The sequence below is a fragment of the Solenopsis invicta genome, chromosome 4 (assembly GCF_016802725.1).
Source record: "Solenopsis invicta isolate M01_SB chromosome 4, UNIL_Sinv_3.0, whole genome shotgun sequence".
NCBI classification, from domain to species: Eukaryota; Metazoa; Arthropoda; class Insecta; order Hymenoptera; family Formicidae; genus Solenopsis; species Solenopsis invicta.
Genome location: NC_052667.1, coordinates 18,176,870 through 18,198,869, shown reverse-complemented (window position 1 = coordinate 18,198,869; position 22,000 = coordinate 18,176,870). Strand labels below are relative to the sequence as shown.

Below are 22,000 nucleotides of genomic sequence, written 5' to 3'. Positions count from 1 at the left end.
GTTCCGGTCGGGTTTAATACGCGTGTCCATAGGTGGACACAAATCACAAAAAAAAAAAAAAAAAAATAAGATAAGTATACTCGCAAATATTTTTCAAATAGATTTTTTTAAAAAAATATTCGCACATTTTCCGTATTTGATCGGTTTTAATCTAATTAAGTTTATAAATTCGTCATTACAACACGATGAGCTGAGATGCTTAGATGTAGTTAAATAAATTGTAACTGTAACAAATATTAAAAATTAACATTTTAAGTATCTGTTACAGTTATAATTATAATTTATTTAACTACATCTAAGCATCTCTGATCATCGGTGTTGTAATGACGAATTTATAAAGCTCAATAAGACCAAAGCCAATCCAATACAAGAAGATGTGTTATTTATTAATTAAAACTAACTTTTTCTTTTTTGCAGAAGTAGAGAGCATACAAGGATGAGACATTGGAAGCCTTTGCAAGAAGGTGATATACTCAATGTTAATATAACAGTAAGTAGTCTCATCTTTTATGAAAAACGTTTTATAAAATTGTATTCTTTTTCTAGTTAAAAAAAATTATAATTACAAATTATAGGTTTATCTTAATGGCTATCACGGCGATTGCTCAGTCATGTTTCAAGTTGGTGAGGTACATTCTGAAGGCAAACGATTGGTAACAATCACAGAGTGTTTAAAGTCAGCTATTGAAATATGCAAATCAAATGAATATTTCTGCAATATTGATAATAATTTGTACATGATTAAAAATCTCAACTTGGTTATATGCTATAACATTCATTTTTATCATTTTGTATAATTTTTCTATTTTGTTTTCAGGTAATGTAATAGAAGAGACAACAAATAAACACAATTTGAATGTAATACCTGCACTTTTGGGTCGTGGTATTGGAACTTACTTTCATGGTGCTCCAGACATTTATCACTTCGGTACAGTGAAAATATTTTGTTACTATCAATATTAACGCGCATTGGCATATGACTAATAGAAATTATCTAATTCTAATTTATAGATAAAATTATCTTGCTTTTAAAATAAATTTCTACATAATTGTAAATATTAAATTGTCTTATATGTATACTGATATTTTAACGCCTCTTTTTCGTTTTACAGCAAATGATTTTTCTGACAAAATAAAACCAGATATGACATTTACTATTGAATCAGCTTTAAGTCAAGGAACAACGCAGATTGAAATTCTGGAAGATGGATAGACAACTTGTACTATTGATAATTCTAGGACAGCTCAAGTTGAACATACAATTTTAATAACAGATACTGGATGCGAAGTGCTAACACTTTAATGTACAATCGATGTTATTGCTATTTTATATAAAAAGTACCTATGAAATATATTATTTTTAGCATACATAAATTATTTTGCACATATGCGTTTTAATCTTACAAGTACTATCTTGTGTTTTTATATGTAAAAATAAAAGTTAGGTAAAATTTATGTCTATTAGAATGAAGATTATCAATACGGTTACCAGAATCAATATTTTCTTATTCTTTTGTATATTTAATGCAAATAAATATATAATTGAAAACTTCTTTCAATTTATTCAATTAAAGAAATGGATCTTTACTGTAGATTTTTTATTAAGTTTGTTTTAAATGAGAAAACAAAAATTTTATAGAATTGCAGGTCCCCAATAACTGTCCAAAGTTAACGGCCCTTGTTTTTCAACTCCTTTTTCTTTCGTGATAATGGCAAGATGATACTGAAAAGCAAGGCAAACAAATTGTTAACAATGTAGTTGAAATTGTTGGTCTGTAAGATATATACATAGGAATTTTGTTAATGTACCTTTGGGAAAGATCTTGCATCTCTGTAAAAAAAAACTTGCATTACTTTATACAGAAGTTGAATAGCTTCCTCACCAACTTGAAACATGAGCAATTACCGAGATAGGAATTAAAATAGACCTATAATTTGTAATTATAATTTTTTTTAACTAGGAAAAGAATACAATTTTATAGAACGTTTTTCATAAAAGATAAGACTACTTACTGTTATATCAACATATAACAGTATGTTGAGTACATTGAGTATATCACCTTCTTGCAAAGGCTTTCAATGTCTCATCCTTGTGTACTCTCTACTTCTGCAAAAAAAAAGTTAGTTTTAATTAATAAATAATACATCTTCTTATATTGGATCGGCTTTGGTCTAATTGAGCTTTATAAATTCGTCATTACAACAACGATGATCAGAGATGCTTAGATGTAGTTAAATAAATTATAATTATAACTGTAACAGATACTTAAAATATTAATTTTTAATATTTGTTACAGTTACAATTTATTTAACTACATCTAAGCATCTCAGCTCATCATGTTGTAATGACGAATTTATAAACTTAATTAGATTAAAACCGATCAAATACGGAAAATGTGCGAATATTTTTTTATAAACTCTATTTGAAAAATATTTGCAACTATAACGAGAGATGAGAACGACTGTAGTTGCGGAGGTTAGCGCGAAATGTCAAACGTTGGTATACAAGGTGTCGCAAATAAAATTTGGGTACCTTGGAGGAAATGTAAGATAAGTATACTCCCAAATATTTTTCAAATAGATTTTTTAAAAAAATATTCGCACATTTTCCGTATTTGATCGGTTTTGGTCTAATTGAGCTTTATATATTCGTCATTACAGCAACGATGAGCTGAGATGCTTAGATGTAGTTAAATAAATTATAACTACAACAAATATAAAAAATGAAAATTTTAAATATTTGTTACAGTTATAATTATAATTTATTTAACTACATCTAAGCATCTCAGATCATCGTTGTTGTAACAACGAATTTATAAAATATATATATATATATATATATATATATATATATATATTTTTCTAACTTAATACATGCGTTGTTTCTAGGTGAATTAATTTGGCGTCAACAATGTGCGAAATTTAATACCAAATGGACGTAATACAGTTATTGTTATGGAAAAGACCAAACTTGAATATATTAGGCTCATGTGTCAAATGAAAATGACTGGAGCAATTTGTAAGCAGTAAGTAAATTTTCCAAAATTAAGTAGAAAGATATTGTTTGTTTTAACTATTTGTTTAATTACGTTTTCACGTTCTACGTTATTTTTATATTTTAAATCTTTCTAACTACAGGTCTATTCTTGGAAGGATTTTATGATATTATGCTTAAACGACCAATTTTCATATTTAATGAACAAGAACTTGAACTATTGATCGGTGGCTTGCTTACTGTAAATATCTTAAAGGAGGATCTTAAAGCAAATATTGAGTATCATAAATACACTGCTACGTCTTTATAGGTACATTTTGATATTTTGTATTAGCTCAAGTTTGAAAGACTTGAATTATACCATCTTTTTTCCACTCACAGATTCAATGGTTCTGGTGTGTAGGTACATTTTGATATTTTGTATTAGCTCAAGTTTGAAAGACTTGAATTATACCATCTTTTTTCCACTCACAGATTCAATGGTTCTGGTGCATTGCGAGGTTTTAATCAAGCGGATTGTTCGAAGTTCTTACAATTTATCACTGGTACATCTAAAGTGTCGTTACAAAGTTTTGCTACGTTAGAAGGCATGAACGGCATACAAAAGTTCCAAATTCACAGAGAAGACAAGTTGACAGACAGGCTTTCATTTGCACATATTTGGTTAATATATGAAAAAAGAAATTGTTTTAATACCTTGTCATATGTGTGTATAAGTTAAAATTAAATTAATATAAAATTACAAGACTAAAATTGTATTTTTTAATTGCAGTTTCAATCAACTAGATTTGCCAGTGTACGAGACGTATGATAAACTCTAAACAAATCTACTCAAGGCGACTTACGAATGCACCAAAGAATTTGGATTTGCATAAGCTTACCAGAATTTGCTCCAGTACAATTTCAATTTCAATCGATACAATTTCGCGTTCAATCGATGATATTCTAGAGACCAAACTTATGGTTGGATCTTTACAGCCAGTGATAACATTCCGGACGTGCAATAGCCTATTGCTTGCAAAATTTTTAACGTACTTACAAAAATTGTTATACGCAATGTTATATATAAAACTATCTTGTGAACGTAGCGAATCACAGTGCTCTAATTACTATAATATGTATTATTACACTTATACGACTTTATAAAATGAAATATATATTTTCATTTTATTATACACATTAATTCTCATGTAATTAATGGACAATAATTTATTCGTTAATATATACGCTAATAAATACGCTGATTTTAAAATGCAGTATATTACATTTCTTTTCATCCGTTTTATTTCTTATAATAAATTAATTAACTTTTACAGTTATGTGTATGAATCTTATCTTTAAAAGAAATCGGAGCTACCTTGTGCATCAAAGTGACTTTGGAAGAAGAGAAGCAAGATCCTGCAAACACAAATATTAAATTACATGATTCCTACTTATGAATCATGTATGATGAATTAATAGGTAGAAAATGATAATCTTTTTTTTAAAGATTTATTCTTTATTTATAAAAATGTAACTGTCAAAAAATTCAAATGCATGTATAATTCAATGTATATTTTATAATTTTTTTTTAATTTATCAAAATAGAGCTTATAATTAAATAGACGTTAATTACTTCAATAACATATCAATGGATTAATGTTAGTATTATTACTGAATATATTATTATTAATATCTATTTAATCTATAAATCTTGATACATGAGAGTTAATGTGTATGATAAAATGAAAATATATATTTCGTATTTATAAAGTCGTATAAGTGTAATAATACATATTATAGCAATTAGAGCACTGTGATTCGCTACGTTCACAAGATAGTTTTATATATAACATTGCGTATAACAATTTTTGTAAGTACGTTAAAAATTTTGCAAGCAATAGGCTATTGCACGTCCGGAATGTTATCACTGGCTGTAAAGATCCAACCATAAGTTTGGTCTCTAGAATATCATCGATTGAACGCGAAATTGTATCGATTGAAATTGAAATTGTACTGGAGCAAATTCTGGTAAGCTTATGCAAATCCAAATTCTTTGGTGCATTCGTAAGTCGCCTTGAGTAGATTTGTTTAGAGTTTATCATACGTCTCGTACACTGGCAAATCTAGTTGATTGAAACTGCAATTAAAAAATACAATTTTAGTCTTGTAATTTTATATTAATTTAATTTTAACTTATACACACATATGACAAGGTATTAAAACAATTTCTTTTTTCATATATTAACCAAATATGTGCAAATGAAAGCCTGTCTGTCAACTTGTCTTTTCTGTGAATTTGGAACTTGTATGCCGTTCATGCCTTCTAACGCAGCAAAACTTTGTAACGACACTTTAGATGTACCAGTGATAAATTGTAAGAACTTCGAACAATCCGCTTGATTAAAACCTCGCAATGCACCAGAACCATTGAATCTGTGAGTGGAAAAAAGATGGTATAATTCAAGTCTTTCAAACTTGAGCTAATACAAAATATCAAAATGTACCTACACACCAGAACCATTGAATCTGTGAGTGGAAAAAAGATGGTATAATTCAAGTCTTTCAAACTTGAGCTAATACAAAATATCAAAATGTACCTATAAAGACGTAGCAGTGTATTTATGATACTCAATATTTGCTTTAAGATCCTCCTTTAAGATATTTACAGTAAGCAAGCCACCGATCAATAGTTCAAGTTCTTGTTCATTAAATATGAAAATTGGTCGTTTAAGCATAATATCATAAAATCCTTCCCAGAATAGACTTGTAGTTAGAAAGATTTAAAATATAAAAATAACGTAGAACGTGAAAACGTAATTAAACAAATAGTTAAAACAAACAATATCTTTCTACTTAATTTTGGAAAATTTACTTACTGCTTACAAATTGCTCCAGTCATTTTCATTTGACACATGAGCCTAATATATTCAAGTTTGGTCTTTTCCATAACAATAACTGTATTACGTCCATTTGGTATTAAATTTCGCACATTGTTGACGCCAAATTAATTCACCTAGAAACAACGCATGTATTAAGTTAGAAAAAAAAAAAAATATATATATATATTTTATAAATTCGCTTTATAAATTCGTTGTTACAACAACGATGATCTGAGATGCTTAGATGTAGTTAAATAAATTATAATTATAACTGTAACAAATATTTAAAATTTTCATTTTTTATATTTGTGTAGTTATAATTTATTTAACTACATCTAAGCATCTCAGCTCATCGTTGCTGTAATGACGAATATATAAAGCTCAATTAGACCAAAACCGATCAAATACGGAAAATGTGCGAATATTTTTTTAAAAAATCTATTTGAAAAATATTTGCGAGTATACTTATCTTATATTTCCTCCAAGGTACCCAAATTTTATTTGCGACACCTTGTATACCAACGTTTGACATTTCGCGCTAACCTCCGCAACTACAGTCGTTCTCATCTCTCGTTATAGTTGCGCGTTCAGAAATGCATCCCAAAAAAAGTGTCGCAACTATAATGAAAACGACTGTACAGTCGTGTTCATTATAGTTGCGACACTTTTTCTTCGATGCGTTTGTGAACGCGCAACTATAACGAGAGCTGAGAACATGATTGGTTCTTACTTATGGATCCAACCAATTACGTTTGCCGTCGAAGAAAAAGTGTCGCAACTATAAAGGTGCCTACTGATGGACGCGGCAAATGCCGCGCGCGGCAACGCGGCAGTTTAGAAAGAACTAGATCTAGGGGTTTCTAATTCTGGGGGTCGATTATGAAACTTTTTCCCTAAGACGGAAACGTGAAAAATGAAAAATTTCTCCATTAACTTCAATGGTAAAGATTTTCACTTTTCACGTTTCCGCTCTAGGGAAAAAGTTTCATGAGTGACTCTGTGATGCCGCTACCTGCATGGACGCGGCGTTGTTGCATTTGCCGCGTTGAAACAAAATAATATAACCTCAATTTTTTAGTTATAGTGAGACACAAACTGTAATAAAAAATATTTCAATTGTAATATCTCATTATCGGGACTGTAATTAATTTAATCAACAAATCATGTCTATGAAAATGAAAGATCGATTTGACAATGCGATGATGCAAAAAAAAATTAACTAATTGCATTTCTACTTTTTCATCGTTTATTTTTATTATTTATTACAAAAAAATTAGAATGATTTTTGCATGTAATGATTTATAGAATCATTCGACATCGATTTGAATAATAATTTTATTAGTTATCTGAAATTTTTTTTAGAATTTTTATATAAATTGAAACTTTAGAAATATTAAGAAATCCATATTTTTTTCTCCGAATTTTTTACATATATGTGTATTTTTACATATTCTAAAGTTTACATTAAAAAATCTGAGAACTATTCTAAAAAATATGTTATACAGAAAATCAGGAAAATTTCAAGAAAAGTTTTTATCAGAGTATATAAATTTGTCTCAGATTTTTAAATATAATTTTCAAAATTTTTAGATATTTTTTAATCATTTCCAGAATTTTTCAAAATTTCTGTAATATTTTATAGTTTTTAAAAAATTTCTTAGTTTTTTTTTAGAATATTAGAATGTTTCAGAACGGCCGGTCCCGATAGCGCACATCCCGATAGCACACAAACCACTCAGTAGCGGGATTCTGTAACTCCTTAGCGACAATTCGGTATCGTTACAGCGTCGTTGCACAGATATTATATACTACTGTGTCCAAAAAGTAAGGTGACATTGCATTTATTTCGAAAATTCTTTATTTATTCTTGCAAATCAATTTCGTCCCCTTCAAAGTAATCCCCCCCTGATATAATACACTTATTCCAACGGATTTTCCAATCTTCGAAACAGTTGTAATAATCGATTTCAGGAATGGCCTTTAGCTCCTTCTTCGCAGCGGCTTGAATCTCTTCTATCGACTCGAAACGATTCGTGATTTTTTAACCAAAAACTCGACTAATATCGTTCCACAACCACCGTATTCACCTGATTTGGCTCCATGCGACTTCTGGCTATTCAGCAAACTCAAGCGGCCGCTCCGGGGACACCGTTTCGCTGCGAAGAAGGAGCTAAAGGCCATTCCTGAAATCGATTATTACAACTGTTTCGAAGATTGGAAAATCCGTTGGAATAAGTGTATTATATCAGGGGGGGATTACTTTGAAGGGGACGAAATTGATTTGCAAGAATAAATAAAGAATTTTCGAAATAAATGCAATGTCACCTTACTTTTTGGACACAGTAGTATAGTAGAAAAGCTGCGCAACGACACATAACGATATCCCTAGCTGTCGTTAAAGGGCCTCGCACATGAAATGCATAATATAACATATGCACAACATAAGACCGATGGGCCAATAAGCATCTAACATAAAGTCGCCATATTGATTTACATAGCATTTTCATTGGTCCGTCGGTCTTATGTTGTGCTTATGTTACGTTATGCATTTCATGTGCGAGGCCCTTAAGAGTTACAGAATCCCGCTACAGGGCCACTTTCACCAACGCCGATTAACTTAATCACTGATTATTCTATCGGAATTGACCAATCGCATTTGTCGTTTTTACTTAACGACAAATACGATTGGTCAATTCCAATAGGCTAATCAGCGATTAAGTTAATCGGCGTTGGTGCAAGTGGCCCTTAAGGTGCAATTTCACTCAGCGAGTAAAAGCTGGGGCCGTATTCTGTAACTCTTTACGACAGCTAGAGATATCGTTACGTGGCGTTGCGCAGCTTTTCTACCATGTATAATATCTGCGCAACGACGCTTTAACGATACCGAATTGTCGCTAAGGAGTTACAGAATCCTGCTACTGGCGTTTTACCCCCACTCAATCGCAACGCAAAGCAGCGTTAAAAAGCTAAATGCTATCGCCTCTATCCTTTTCATGTAGCGAATAAAAGCTGGCGTTTTACCCTTACTCCACCCAACTCCACCGCAACGCAAAGCAGCGTTAAAAGCGGCAATTAGTTAGTTAGTTGATTTATTCGTTCCTTTTTAGGTTACAAATTTTTCTTACTCTATACTTAATTCTAATCTTATACACTATTCTTATCTCTACTTCTTAAACTTATCCTAATCCTATCCTATCTTCCCCTATCGCTCTCCTTATACACACACACACGGGACCTCCGTTTTCGTCGCCAGTATCGTGCCTCTACATTCCTCCTTACTCGAATCTACATATTTACATATTTACATTTTCAGCCTCCCCTCTAGGCAGCACTCTCTCACTCACTCACTCTCCCCCCCCCTCTATAGTCCCTACCTCCGATCCACCCCCTTCCCTAAATCTCTCTAATTTCGTCACCCATTCCTCTCCCTCCCCCCTCTCCCAATACTTTCACCACCCACTCCTCCCATTTCCCCCTTGCCCCCCAGCTACCACATTCCTCCCACACATGCTCCCACTTCTCCACTTCCCCTCCACACATCCTACACAATCTGTCTTCCTCTTTTCCCCAGTATACCCCCTCTCTCACCCCCATCCTTGCCCATCTGCTTTCCGCCCATCCTTTCTTTAAATATTCCGGAATCCCTTCTCCTTTCACTTTCTTAAACCATCTATTATACCTCGATCCAACAATTCTGTCCCCTCTCTCCCTCCTTTGCTCTTCTCTGTCTTTCTCCTCTACCTCCCTAAAGTCAAATCTCCCCTCTTCTCTTCTCTCTTCCACTTCCTTCATCCCCGCACCCCTTTCCTCGAAAAATTCTTTCCTCTCCTTCTCCCACTCCGACAGCTTTCCCCCCTTCTTTATTCTCTCCCTCATTTCCTCCCAACATCTCCTCGCTAACTCACTTCCTCTCCCATCCGCCAGCCTCCCTTCAAATCCCCATGCCCTTCTGCCCGCCCTCGTTCTCAATTTCTCCCTTTGCAGCTCCTCCCTGATCATGTATCCCGGCATCCTCCCCCGGGAGGAACTTACCCCCAGCAGCCATCTTAAATACTTTTCTTGCACCCTTTCCACTCGCTCCCTTTCCCTCCAACCCCACACTTCCACCCCATATGCCATCACCGACCATATCAAAGTGTCAAACATCCATACCCGCTTCCTCCAATCTCTCCCAAACTTTCTCTTCACTATACTCCATACTTGTCCCATTGCAGCTATTCCCCTCTTTACCCTATCCCTCACTTGTTCCCCCTGCCCCCCGTTTCTCTGAAATATGTACCCCAGGTACTTGTAACTTCTAATTTCCTCCACCTCTTTTCCCTCCCATCTCCACCTTACCTTCTTCCTTGTCCCCCTCCCTTTCCGAATCTCATTATTTTTTATTTTTCTCCATTCACCACCAGTCCCTTTCCCCTCATATACCTTTCCAACCTTGCCATCATCGCCCTTATCCCATCCTCATCCTCAGCCAATAGGACTATGTCGTCAGCGTATGCTAACGTGTACACCTTCCCCCCCCCCTTTACCCCTCCCCATAATCCCTTCCTCATGTTCTCTTCCAAGTCTGCCGTCACTAAATTAAATAGCCCTGGACTTAACGGGCACCCTTGTTTGACCCCCCTCCCCGTCCAAAAAACCTCGCTTACTTCCCCTCCCACCCTCACCCTGCTTTTGGTCTCCCTCATCATCTCCTCACACCTCCATTCCATCCTCTCGCTAATTCCCCTCTCCCTCATCGCCCTTCCCAACACCCCTCTGTCCACAGAATCAAACGCGGCCTTCAGATCAACAAAGAAGGCCACCAATTTGCTTTTCTCCCTGCTAAGCTGCCTGTTCACCAAGTAGTTCAGCACATATATGTTGTCCATTGTCTCCATTCCTTTCCTAAACCTCATTTGATTCTGTGGCACTTTATTTCCCTCTTCCACCTCCCCCTCCACCCTATCTGCTACTATCGTTGCGTATACCTTATATAATGATGGCATCAACGTCACCCCCCTATAGTCCTCTACCCTTTCCCTCTCACCCTTCTTCCTTATCGGGACTATCATGCCCTCACTCCAGTCCTCGATCCACTCCTCACTCTTCCATACTCTATCGCATATCTTCCATATCGCTTCCTCTAGTTTTTCCCCTCCGTACCTCCACATCTCGCTCGGAATCTCGTCCCCCCCCTGCTGCCTTCCTTTCTCTTATTTTTCTTGTGGCTCTTCTTATCTCCTCCCTTGAGAGCTCCTCTACTTTTCTTTCGTCCTCTCTCTTTTCTCTTCTTGTCCCTCTCACTACTCTCCTTTCCACTCCTCCCAGCAGTCCCTTAAAATACTCCACCCAATCCTCCATCCCAATCCCCTCATTCACATTCCTCCTTTTCCTTCTCTCTCTATTTATCACCTCCCACACCTGCCCCTCTGATCTCGCCCTTTTCACTACTTCTGCTCACCTCTCTCTTTCTTCCTCTTTTTTCCTCTGACACAACCTATTATGCTCTCTTTTCGCTTCTCTATACCTCTCCCCCCTCCCCTTTTCTCCTCCACTCCCTCAGCTCTTTTCTCACCCTTCTTTTACTCTCTTTGCATTCCGAATCCCACCATCCTCCCTTCTTTCCTCTCTCCTCCTTCTACCCCCTCTCAGTATCTCCTGTACCTCCTTCAATTCCTCCCAATCCATATTGTCTCGGTCCTCCTTCTTCTCCCATACCTCCTCCATTTTCTCCCCAAATTCCTTCTTTCCATCCTTTGTCCACCTCCATTTCCTTTTCCCCCTCCCCTCTTCCCTTCTCCTCTCCCCCCTTTCCTTAATCCTTACCACCAGCGGAAAATGGTCCGATTCAACCCTGTCTTCCACCTTCACTCCCACCACCCTATCCCAAACCTCCTCCCCCCCATCACATAGTCCAGAACCGAGTCCCCTCGTCCCCCTGAATATGTCCATTCCCCCTCTTCATCCCCCTTCCCGCAACCATTAAATATATACCATCCCACCTCCTCCAGCTTACTTACCAAAAATCTTCCCTCCGCATTCACCTTTTTGTCTTTTGATCTTCTCCTCTCTTCCTCTTCTCTCTCATTTCTCCCCTCCCACCATCCTCCCATTTCCCCGGTTCTCGCGTTGAAATCCCCTCCTATCATTGTTCGCACCCCCTCCTCCTTTTCTTCTGCCCAATTTTCAATTATCTGCCATTTTTCCTTTAAGTCCCCATTGCTATAAACCCCCACTATTCTCCATATCTCCTCTCCTACTCGTACTTTCCCTACCATCAGGCCCTCCATTAGCTCTCCGTTTTCCACTCCTATTACCTCTATCTCTTTCCTTATCCCCATCAACATTCCCCCCATCGCCCTCCCCTTCTTGTTCCTTCTCCCTGCCAATTGCGCATGCCCTCCCATCTATACCCCCGAGGCAGCCTCTCTTTTATTCGCTCCCACCCTCTTTTCTCTAGCCACGTTTCCAATAAGATCACTATATCCCATTCCGCAATCGCTCTCCAAAACTCCACGTCCTTGTTTCCTACCCCCGCCACATTCCAGAACCCCACTTTCATCTCTCTACTCCTCCCCTTTTCCTCCTCTCTCCCTCTCTCTCCCGCACCTCTCCTCCAATGCCATCCCTTTGTCGCCCCTTCTCCTATCCCCCTTTCACTCTTTTCTAAGCCCTCTCTCTCGCTTCCCCCGCGTTTTCCTTTCCTATTTTCATCCCTTTCTTTCCCCACCCCTTTTTTATCCCTTCCTCCTTTTCATCCCAGAACCACCATTCCCCATTTACCAACGCCTTATTCTCTCCTATCCAAACCTTTGCTCCCTTCCTTTCCTCTGCTTTTACTATCTCTCTAAACTTCCACCTGTTCTGCCTTTCCTTCCACGTTAGATCATCTCCTATCCAAATCTCTCTCCCTTTTAGTCCTCTCTTTTTCCTCATAATTTCTTTCTGTCATCTTCCGATCCTAGCTTGACCACCACCAGGCCACCCCAATCTCCCCTTCCCGCCCTCACCTCCCTTACCTCCTCCACCTTTACCTCCGCTCCTATCTCTCTAAATATTTCCCCAATTCTCCTCCCCACGTCTCCCTCCCCCCCCTTAACACCCTTCACCACCACGTTCCTCCTCCTCCTCGATCTTTCTTCCCTTTCCCCTGTTCTTTCCAGTTTTCTCACCCTTTCTTCTATCTCCGCCCTTCCTGTATCTCCTCTTCCTCTCTCTTCCCCTCCTCCGCATTCCAATCTTTTCAATCTTCTCTCTAGCTCCTCTATCTTTTCCCTTCTCCCCTCCTGCCCCTGTTCTTTCTCCCATTTTTTCTCCAACTCTCCTATCCTCTTTTCCATCCTCTCCTTCTCCTCCCTCCAAGCCTCCTCCCTCTTCCTCATATTTTCCAACTCTACCATTAATACTGTCATCCTATCCTCCATTCTCTCCCATTTTCCCTTGAGTTCTTCCATCCATTTCTTTACCATTCCCATCATCATTAATCCCTCTCCCTCCTTACACGGTGATCTCGGCGTCTTTTTACTTTTGCTGATCAACTCCAGCTCTTCCTCCCTTCCTGTTTGACTTATCTCCTCTTCACCTCCCTCCTCCTCCAATTCCCTCTTCCTTTTCCACAAATCCAGTACACCTACACTCCCCGTACGTTCCCTTCCCCCTCTCCCTCCCCTTCCGCTCCTCCCTGCCCCTGTTCCCTCTTTCTCCATCTTCCTACTTTACCTTTCCTTCTTCTTGTTCCTTTCCTACGTTTCCGCTCCGAGTCTCCTTTCTATGTCGCCTCGCACACTCTGCTGTTGCGTACTCGCCTTTCTCTTTCCGCCGCAGCGCAGCGCGCGCCACTCTATACTCTTTCCTATTCCGCGCCTGTGCGTTCGCGCTCTTTTCCTCTTCCCCTCCTGCCTCCCACTTCTCTTCACCATCCTCGCGCTTACCTCTCTTCCTAACCTCTCACTCTCACTCAGATTTTCTCTCACTCTCTCTCTCTCTCAATCACTCACCCCGTTCATACCCCGTTCACTCCACCACTTTACTCCACTCGCACTACCTCCTCGCCCACCTCACTTCTCCAACTCTCTCACTCCGCTCACTTTCTGCCTTCTATAATGCACACCGATACTTGCACGCTTCTATCCCTACTGCTCCGAAAACGGAAGTCCTTAAAAGCGGCAATTGCTAAGTACATAATATGACATAACCGCAAAAACCGGAGTTGGAATATTATAATCAATATATCGAGTATGTAAAATATTATAAACGCACAGTGGCGGTTATTGTTGAAATTAGAAGACGACGTATAACTGTTGCAATTGCTGCAATGTATTTGTTAAAAAAAGAAAAAGAAATAGATATAAAAAAAAAGTTTTGGGTAGCTCCGATTTTTGTAAATCGTAATGAGCACAGTTTCTTTTTTGCATTGGGCCGAAATTGTTACTAATGTATTTACCGCTTTTAAGATAAAAATAATATGAAATTTTATCTATGTAACATTCATCCCTCCATACAAGAGTGCCGATATATTTCTTTACTTTCTTGTATGGTACAAACAATTGTTTTGCACACACCACAAGTATATGAGGGTATAACAGAAGTATAACAGAATTTCCTACAATATAAAAAACAGTTATTAACACAATATAACAAATAAAGCTATCTAACATAAATAAAAAACAAAAAGCAACCTAGCCTAAAAGTATGCTTACTATATGTATATAATATATATTAATTTTGTTTGTATTTTCAGATGATGTCGATTGATTTAATCTTTCAGTCATAATTTTTTTCCTATATATTCACTTTTGGAAGGTAATTAATTTGGAATGTAATATTTAAATTTCAGTGTCGTTTTGCTAAAAGTTGGACTGTGTCGAACTTTGAGCGTTTATCCTCTGAATTGGCCAAATTGATGAAAATTGGTGGAGAAGGGGTAAACGCCAGCGTTTAGTCGCTAAAAGTTGAACTGTGTCGAACTTTGAGCGTTTATTCGTTGGATTCGCCAAATTGATGGAGAGGGGGTAAAACGCCAGCTTTTATTCGCTGCGTGAACTTGCGCCTTTACAATGGGAGATGCCTAGAGATTTTCCGTAGGTTGGGTTAGATAAGTCAAGATGATTGGTTAGTGGGCTATCGGGATGTGCGCTATTGGAACCCTCCCGTTTCAGAATTTATACATACATGAAAAATTTAAAGAAAAAACTTAATTACTTAATATTTTTAAAAAATGTTCTATAATTCGTATAAAAAGTATCTCAGAAAAATTTTTATCAGCCATAGAGTTAATGATGTTTTTTTTCTCAAACTAATTTTTCTAGTTTTATCTTTTTTGTATACCAAAATTATTACATACGTTTATAAACTATTAAAAAAAAAATTAAAAAAAAATTGCAGCAACATTGCAGCAGTATTGCAATGTTACGGATTGCAATGTAATATTACGGAGACATTGCAAAAACATAAATTAACAATATGCCTGCAACATTGCATGGCATATGCCAGTAATATTCCGGAAACATTGCAATATCATAATTTTTTAATAAAGTAGTGGAAATAAAAAGTCAAAGCAAAATTAAAAAATTTAAAAAAATAAAATTAAAAATAAAAAATTAAAATTAAAATTATTAATTAATTATTAATTTTATTAATTATCCATCAAAATTAATAAATATTTCGAAAATTTTTGACTTGCATTTTTGACATCGAAACGACATTGTTTCGAGAAACTATTTCTGACTGGGTATATTTAACCTCTAATCTTGATGATTATAAACAATCATATGTATATATATTACTTTCCTAATTGCTATCTTAACTAACATTTTAGTATAAAGCTCCATATTACACACAAATATAGAACAAATATAAACATTTACTAACCTTTGGAATCTCCATATCCACTTCGGCTATCGTTACAACCTTTTAAATTTTGCTCTTGAAATCACTTTTGCGATGCCGCAAATGAAGTTGGATTAATCCAACTTCATTTGCGGCAACGCAGAATGATTCCGAAGCTCCTAGATCTAATTCTTTCTGAACTGCCGCGTTGCCGCGCGCGGCATTTGCCGCGTCCATCAGGGAGTCAATTGTGTATCATGTAACTAGAGTGAAAATGACAAAGTGAACAAATTTACTAGAGTATTTATAATTTTATTGGTCAACACCTAGTGAATTTGCTCACTTTTGTAATTTTCACTTAAGCCTTGTTTTCTATTCCTGCACTAGACTGCACTGGAACGTTTCTTCTTGCTTTCACTAACTTTCAAATATATATCTATTTCATTTTAAGTGCACACTAATTCAGGAACAAAAAACAAACGGTTTAATTACATGATACACAATCGACCCCTAGGCTGTGTTCCGTTTTTACTGGCAGTACTGAAAATTTATAGTTCACGTCACATATACTATACATTTTCAGTACTGGCAGTTAATATCGGAACACAGCCCTAGTAGGCACCTTTAGAGGCTGTGTTCCGATATAACTGCCAGTACTGGCAGTGGTGAAAAATCCATTCCGTTATTGGTACGCAGCGCACTGCGACAGCCTAGTAACATCAATGACGTCATGAATAGTAGCCATATTGCCACTGTGACTACTGCAGCTTCCAAGGTGAGGTAGCTACAGTGCAATATGGCTACTATGCTGTTCCGAAATACGATGCTATAGCAGTGCTGGCAGTAATGCAGTAATGGTTGTGTTCCGATATTAACTGCCAGTACTGAAAATGTATAGTATATGTGACGTGAACTATAAATTTTCAGTACTGACAGTAAAAACGGAACACAGCCAATATTGGAACAGTTGTGACAGTGTACTGTCATGACGTCACGTTTACTGCACTGCCAGTAAAAACGGAACACAGCCAGAGAATAGGCCTACCGGTAGTGAATTTTGGAACGCAGCCGAGATTGCACTTGCTGCGCATGCGCTGAACCATTGCACGCAAGGGACTTCGCTGTGGTAGCCTATCGCTGGTACACTCTGTCACTCTTTCTACGGGTGTCTACGGGTTTCCGGGTGCCAAGAGTCATTTTTCGTAGTAGGTGCCGTATCGAAACATTTAGTACCGATGAAAAAGTGAATTCTCGTTTGTTATTTAATCCAAATACAGTCAAATTAAACGAATGCTTTTGCCTAGGTGCCAGCACAAGCCGCAATAGCTACCACGATGTTGTCCTGGATGCAGGAGGCAATGAAGATGAATCCGTTTTCATCACCGTTCACGACGGTCAAGTGTCAGGCACGCGAGAGCGGGACTCGGCCTCTCATTCCGAATCGTAACATCGCTGCCGCCTCCATCGAAGAAGGTGGTCAGTAAACGAATTCTCTCAATTTTTTCCAGACTTCATCGTGCGTAAAACGAGCAATCGAGCGATACTTTCCGATTAAGAGGTTATACGGCTTTCGTGCGGCTTTCACATCGTTCAACGCCATGTGGAATGGCTTTCGTGCGTTTTACGAATAGCTATCGATACCTTCCAAAAGATTTTCTGCCTTCGTCATTTGTGCCAAGATGCATCGTTTATACGATAAGATCCGTACGCCATATTTTATATGACAATCACATTACATAACCCGAAATGTGACCGAACGTCATCAGAAGCGTGATTGAATGTCACTCCATTGTCAAATTCGCATTCGAAGATCGCTCTATTGAAAATTGCTTATCGATCTCTCGATTTTCTCAACGATCTTAAGTTAAATAATATTGATCTGATTTAACATGACTTTGGCCAAACTTCTGACTTGATTAATTTAACCGTTAGAATTATTTGAAATACAATTTTTATTGTTCTCTCAGTTTTCTTTTCGTATGTTAAATAGGATATTTATTTTATATTAAAATAATATAGGTTGGCATAGTTGATACTTAAGATATCATTCATCAATCAGAGGTTAGGTATAGTATTCATAGTCAAATCTTATTTTAAGACCATCTTAAGTAATGTCTTAAGAAGCTAATACGGTTCTCTGATTGGTAGATGATTGATTTTAAAATGGTACTTGACATATTTTTAAACATAATCAATTATAAATATCAGCCATAGATGTTGATAAATTAAAACTGGGAGCACAGATTTGTATAATGCATAACATAAGAGTATTTATTAATTAAAATTTTTTACTTTTTTTCCTAGAATGAAAGATTGATTAGTTAATTTTCTTTTATGTGTTAAAGCTGGAGCACAGACTTGCATAATGCATAAAGCATAAGAGAATTGACCAATTAGAGACCTTTGTTTTTATCCTGGGAAAGAAAGTAAAGGATTCTGATTGGTAAGTTCCTTTATGTGTTATGCATTATAAGTTGTGCAACAGTTGGTGCTTTAGCCTTAACTACTGAACAAATTAACCTTCTGTAATTTATTTTTTACTGCTTAGACTGGTTCACTGGTAAAGGCCATCACATACTTTTCATAACAATAATTATAAGATGTATAAGAATTAGCTAAACTGAGCTGAAAGTTTAAAAATAATAATCTTACATTTTTTTAAATTCTTAATGGTGATTGACAAATTCTTGCAATACATGTTACAGTTACAGTTATGGAAAGTGTGTATTACAACCTTAAGATTGGAATGCACATTTTTGCATAACTGCACACCCATACACATAAGGAAATTTATTGGTCCATTAGCACATGCATAAGTTAATGGACCAATCAATTTTCTTATGAATATGGTTATGCAGCTATGCAAGTGTGCTCTCACTTTTAAGTACTGTTTTAAGAGGTCATCAGCCAATCACATAGTTCTATTTGAATCTTAAGATATTACTTAAGGCTGGAGCACAGACTCTTGCATAACTACATAATTATATAAATACAGTAATTGATTAGTTCATGTACATAAAGAAATGGACTAATCAATTTTTCTGTGTATATATATATATATATATATATATATATATATATATATGGGTATGCAGCTATTCAAGAATCTGGGGGTTGATTGTGTAACTAAAGTGATCATGTAACTAAAGTGAAAAGTGAGCAAATTCACCAAGTTTTGACCAATGAAATTATAAATACTTTAGTAAATTTGTTTACTTTTATCATTTTTACTCTAGTTACCTGATACACAATCGACCCCCTGCTCCCGCCGAAAGGGTAACCACTCTTGAATTCCAGTGTATAACCTGCTAAAAGTTTGTTGAATTTCTTACTGAGTTCCTCGAAGTCCGATAATCTTTGTTATAATTTTATGAATTCCAGTATTATACCATGAAATTTTGACTTTTATAATGAACTTTTGGTTGAAATCAGTTTATCAGTTATTAAAGAGGGATTTTTGATGACCTTTTTTTGGGAGATCTCTTAGCAATCGCAATGAATTCCAACGAAAGTCCGATGAAGTCCATTGAAGTCTGTAGTCTAGTAGACATTTATTTTCTAAGTGATTACCCCCTTGGTTCCGGTCTATAAGATGATCTTGAAATAAGAATTTGACTGTAGCCGGTATTCATAATCAATTCTTATTTCAAAACTGTCTCAACCTTGAAACATATTCAATCCAGAAAATTACGTTAACACATTTCTCGCCTGGTTGACCCTATTGAACTTTGAGAAGTTAAAACTTTGGTTTCAATCAATATTTATCAATCTCTCTCTCTCTCTCTCTCTCTCTCTCTCTCTCTTTCTTTTTTAAATAAAAGTTTAGAATCTCAGAAATGTGACTGCATAATTGGCATAACTGAAAAATAATTTATTGTGAAGTTAATATAGGAAAAACCATTAAGTGAAAATGAAAAATTGTTCAAAAATCCACTTTTTCTTATCATGTCTTTGCAACAAAAATACTTTTAAAGGCTTTACAATACAGCGTTTTAAAGCTGAAGAATTATATTATACTTTCAAAAAAAATGGCGTCATTTTTTTTAAAAAGTATAATTGTATAACAAGGAGAATATGAGGTATTTTTTATTAATTTAAGGGGTTTAAAATTGAAAATTAATGTGTTTTATGATATATTTTATTAATCTGTGTTGGAAGAGCATATTTGACATAATTTTGCTGTGTGATCTTGACATACGCACGCGCGCGCGTTTACACACACTCAGATGCACGATATATACACACACATTGTAATAATTTTGCTTAGAAATCTCAACAATACGACGCCGCAAGCTCTCTGCGAGATTAAATTTTAATGAGAAATTGCACGTCTTTCGAAAACTGGTTTGCTTCGTGCGGGCCCTGCACAGGAGCCCCCTTTTTCACAGCACTATAATAGAATAGAATTTATTTACCTTCAACATACAAAAACTAAGAAAGGGACTTGGTTTATAGTTGATATCCTTATACATTTATTTATCCGTACCTTTACATACCGGTGCTAACTATATCTCCCTATAAATTAATATCTTGCTAAGAATAATAACAATTATTTACAATTGATAAATGTAGATATTATTGGGGAAAAAAAAAATTAGCACTGCGAGGTTTCGAACACCCTCTCTTCGCGCGGCCGCCGAGGACAAAATAGAAAGCGTGCGCCAAGGCCCGTATTCATAATCGTGACTTATTTTCAAGATTGTTTTAAGTACGGTCTTAAGTTACCCTCTAGATTTATAGTCATGAATCAAGCAAATGCTTGAGTAAAATCTCAAGTCAAGACTTGTCCAAGACAATCTTGTTTGGAAACGTGGTTGGTCTCGACATAATTCATAGACAGATCTTATTCGAAATAAGACCAGACTTAAAACTATCTTATTAGTCATGAATTCATAGTCGTAATAAGACGTTTTGTATGATGTATATACAGCCGAATAAGACGATCTTTGTCAAGTCGTGGTCGAGGTAGACTTAAGCAAAGCTGTAGAGTATTATTCTAACCTTAAATTAATGTTTGCCGGAGTTGAAATACTTAAATTTCAAAGAATGACAACAAAGACAAGACTAGTTAATCGTAGATTTTCAATTCCTTTATTCTTGTAAAAACATGACTGGTATTGGAAAAAAATATAAAAAATATTTTTAGTTTTTTTACACAACTTACATTAATATGCTCTTCATGCAGTTCTTCGATTTGTGCAAAAATTGCATAAAATAGCTGTTAAAATTTATAATTATCTGTAATTTTTACTATGGTTAAAATACAGGAGTGATTTGCAATAACACAAATATAATAATATACTCAATAATATTGTTTAATAGGAAGAAATATATTAATAATGTTAAATATATTAAAAATCTTTGTGGACACGGCAGCGGACAACCACATGTTATTGATTTATCAAGATGATAAATATCTATCAGTATTAAATGATATTTGAATTAAACATTAATGGATATTAAGTAAATATTAAATAAATGTAAAATAAATATGCAATTAATGTTAAATTAATTTTTATAAAATTATTGTTTAAAATAAAAAATAATGTAAAATAAATATTAAATTAATGTTAAATAAACATTAAATTAATGTTTTTGAAATTATTGCTTTAAATAAAAAAATTAATGTAAAGTATACATTAAATTAAAATTGAATAAATGTTAAATTAATGTTTTTGAAATTGTTTCAAATAAAAAATTTATGTAAAATAAATATTAAAATAATTTTGAAAAAATGTTAAATTAATGTTTTTTTAAATCATTATTGCAAATAAATTATTAATGTAATATAAATATTAAATAAATGTTAAATAAACATTTTCCCAAATCAGTATTTTAAATGAGTAATTATTAAAATATAAATGTTAAATAAACGTTAAATAAATATTAAATTAATATTTTCTTTAAATCATTATTTTAAATATTTAATTAATGTTAAATAAGTATTTAATAAATTTTTAATAAATATTGTTATAATAAATTGTACAATGAATAATTAATATATATATCATACAATAAATATTAAAAGGCATTTAAAAAATATTGTGTGCTGATTGGGATATATTATTTGATATATAATCACAAAACCCAACATTAATAAATAATTTTATATTTTATAACATTCTCTTTATCTTCAATAATATTTTTTAAGGATTATATCTTTCATTACTTTTAATTTATATGATCCCACATTGTAGAATTTTTTGAGATATTTAACTGTATCTTATTTTTCATTAAATAAATAAAATTTTTTGATTATCAATTATTTTAATTGTTCACAATTAATGTAAGCTAATAAAATTTAAATAATTAATCATATTACACTAATTGACTTGAA

General features: G+C 35.0%; 3 protein-coding genes across 9 annotated transcripts in view; all 3 read left to right on the top strand.

The window, feature by feature from the left end:
* Positions 1–237: 237 nt before the first annotated feature.
* Positions 238–1,455, top strand: LOC120357504 (methionine aminopeptidase 1D, mitochondrial-like). The gene is made up of 4 exons (XM_039448018.1): positions 238–490; positions 576–733; positions 818–928; positions 1,113–1,455. Exons 2-4 carry the CDS (start codon positions 703–705, stop codon positions 1,211–1,213), a joined length of 243 nt encoding a protein of 80 aa, XP_039303952.1. The 5' UTR covers positions 238–490; positions 576–702; the 3' UTR covers positions 1,214–1,455.
* Positions 1,456–2,884: 1,429 nt separating this feature from the next.
* LOC120357503 (E3 ubiquitin-protein ligase HUWE1-like) lies at positions 2,885–4,247 on the top strand. 5 transcript variants are annotated; one of them, XM_039448017.1, is made up of 4 exons: positions 2,885–3,026; positions 3,377–3,394; positions 3,470–3,540; positions 3,768–4,247. In XM_039448017.1, exons 1-4 carry the CDS (start codon positions 2,956–2,958, stop codon positions 3,779–3,781), a joined length of 174 nt encoding a protein of 57 aa, XP_039303951.1. In that variant the 5' UTR covers positions 2,885–2,955; the 3' UTR covers positions 3,782–4,247. The 5 variants fall into 5 exon arrangements, with proteins under 5 accessions (XP_039303951.1, XP_039303947.1, XP_039303950.1 ...); XM_039448013.1 differs by having other exon boundaries at positions 3,470–3,701; XM_039448016.1 differs by having other exon boundaries at positions 3,377–3,398; positions 3,470–3,701.
* Positions 4,248–16,715: 12,468 nt separating this feature from the next.
* LOC105195894 (phosphate carrier protein, mitochondrial) overlaps positions 16,716–22,000 on the top strand; it is a 31,266-nt gene continuing 25,981 nt past the window's right edge. The window contains exons 1-2 of one of the 3 annotated variants that reach the window (XM_039447772.1): positions 16,716–16,872; positions 16,968–17,139. In XM_039447772.1, the coding sequence (XP_039303706.1) occupies positions 16,998–17,139 (142 nt within the window). In that variant the 5' untranslated portion in view covers positions 16,716–16,872; positions 16,968–16,997. Of the gene's footprint in view, positions 16,907–16,940; positions 17,140–22,000 lie in introns of all 3 variants that reach the window. The other 2 variants (XM_039447774.1, XM_039447775.1) reach the window with 2 other exon arrangements.

What these genes read in the sequence shown, in the direction of transcription:
- LOC120357504 (XM_039448018.1), top strand. Translation starts at nt 703, where the DNA reads ATGAATATTTCTGCAATATTGATAATAATTT. An exon ending in TGCAATATTGATAATAATTT is followed by an intron (nt 734 to 817) that starts GTACATGATTAA and finishes TTTTGTTTTCAG; the next exon opens with GTAATGTAATAGAAGAGACA. An exon ending in TCCAGACATTTATCACTTCG is followed by an intron (nt 929 to 1,112) that starts GTACAGTGAAAA and finishes TTCGTTTTACAG; the next exon opens with CAAATGATTTTTCTGACAAA.
- LOC120357503 (XM_039448013.1), top strand. Translation starts at nt 2,956, where the DNA reads ATGGAAAAGACCAAACTTGAATATATTAGGCTCATGTGTCAAATGAAA. An exon ending in GTTTTAATACCTTGTCATAT is followed by an intron (nt 3,702 to 3,767) that starts GTGTGTATAAGT and finishes TTTTAATTGCAG; the next exon opens with TTTCAATCAACTAGATTTGC.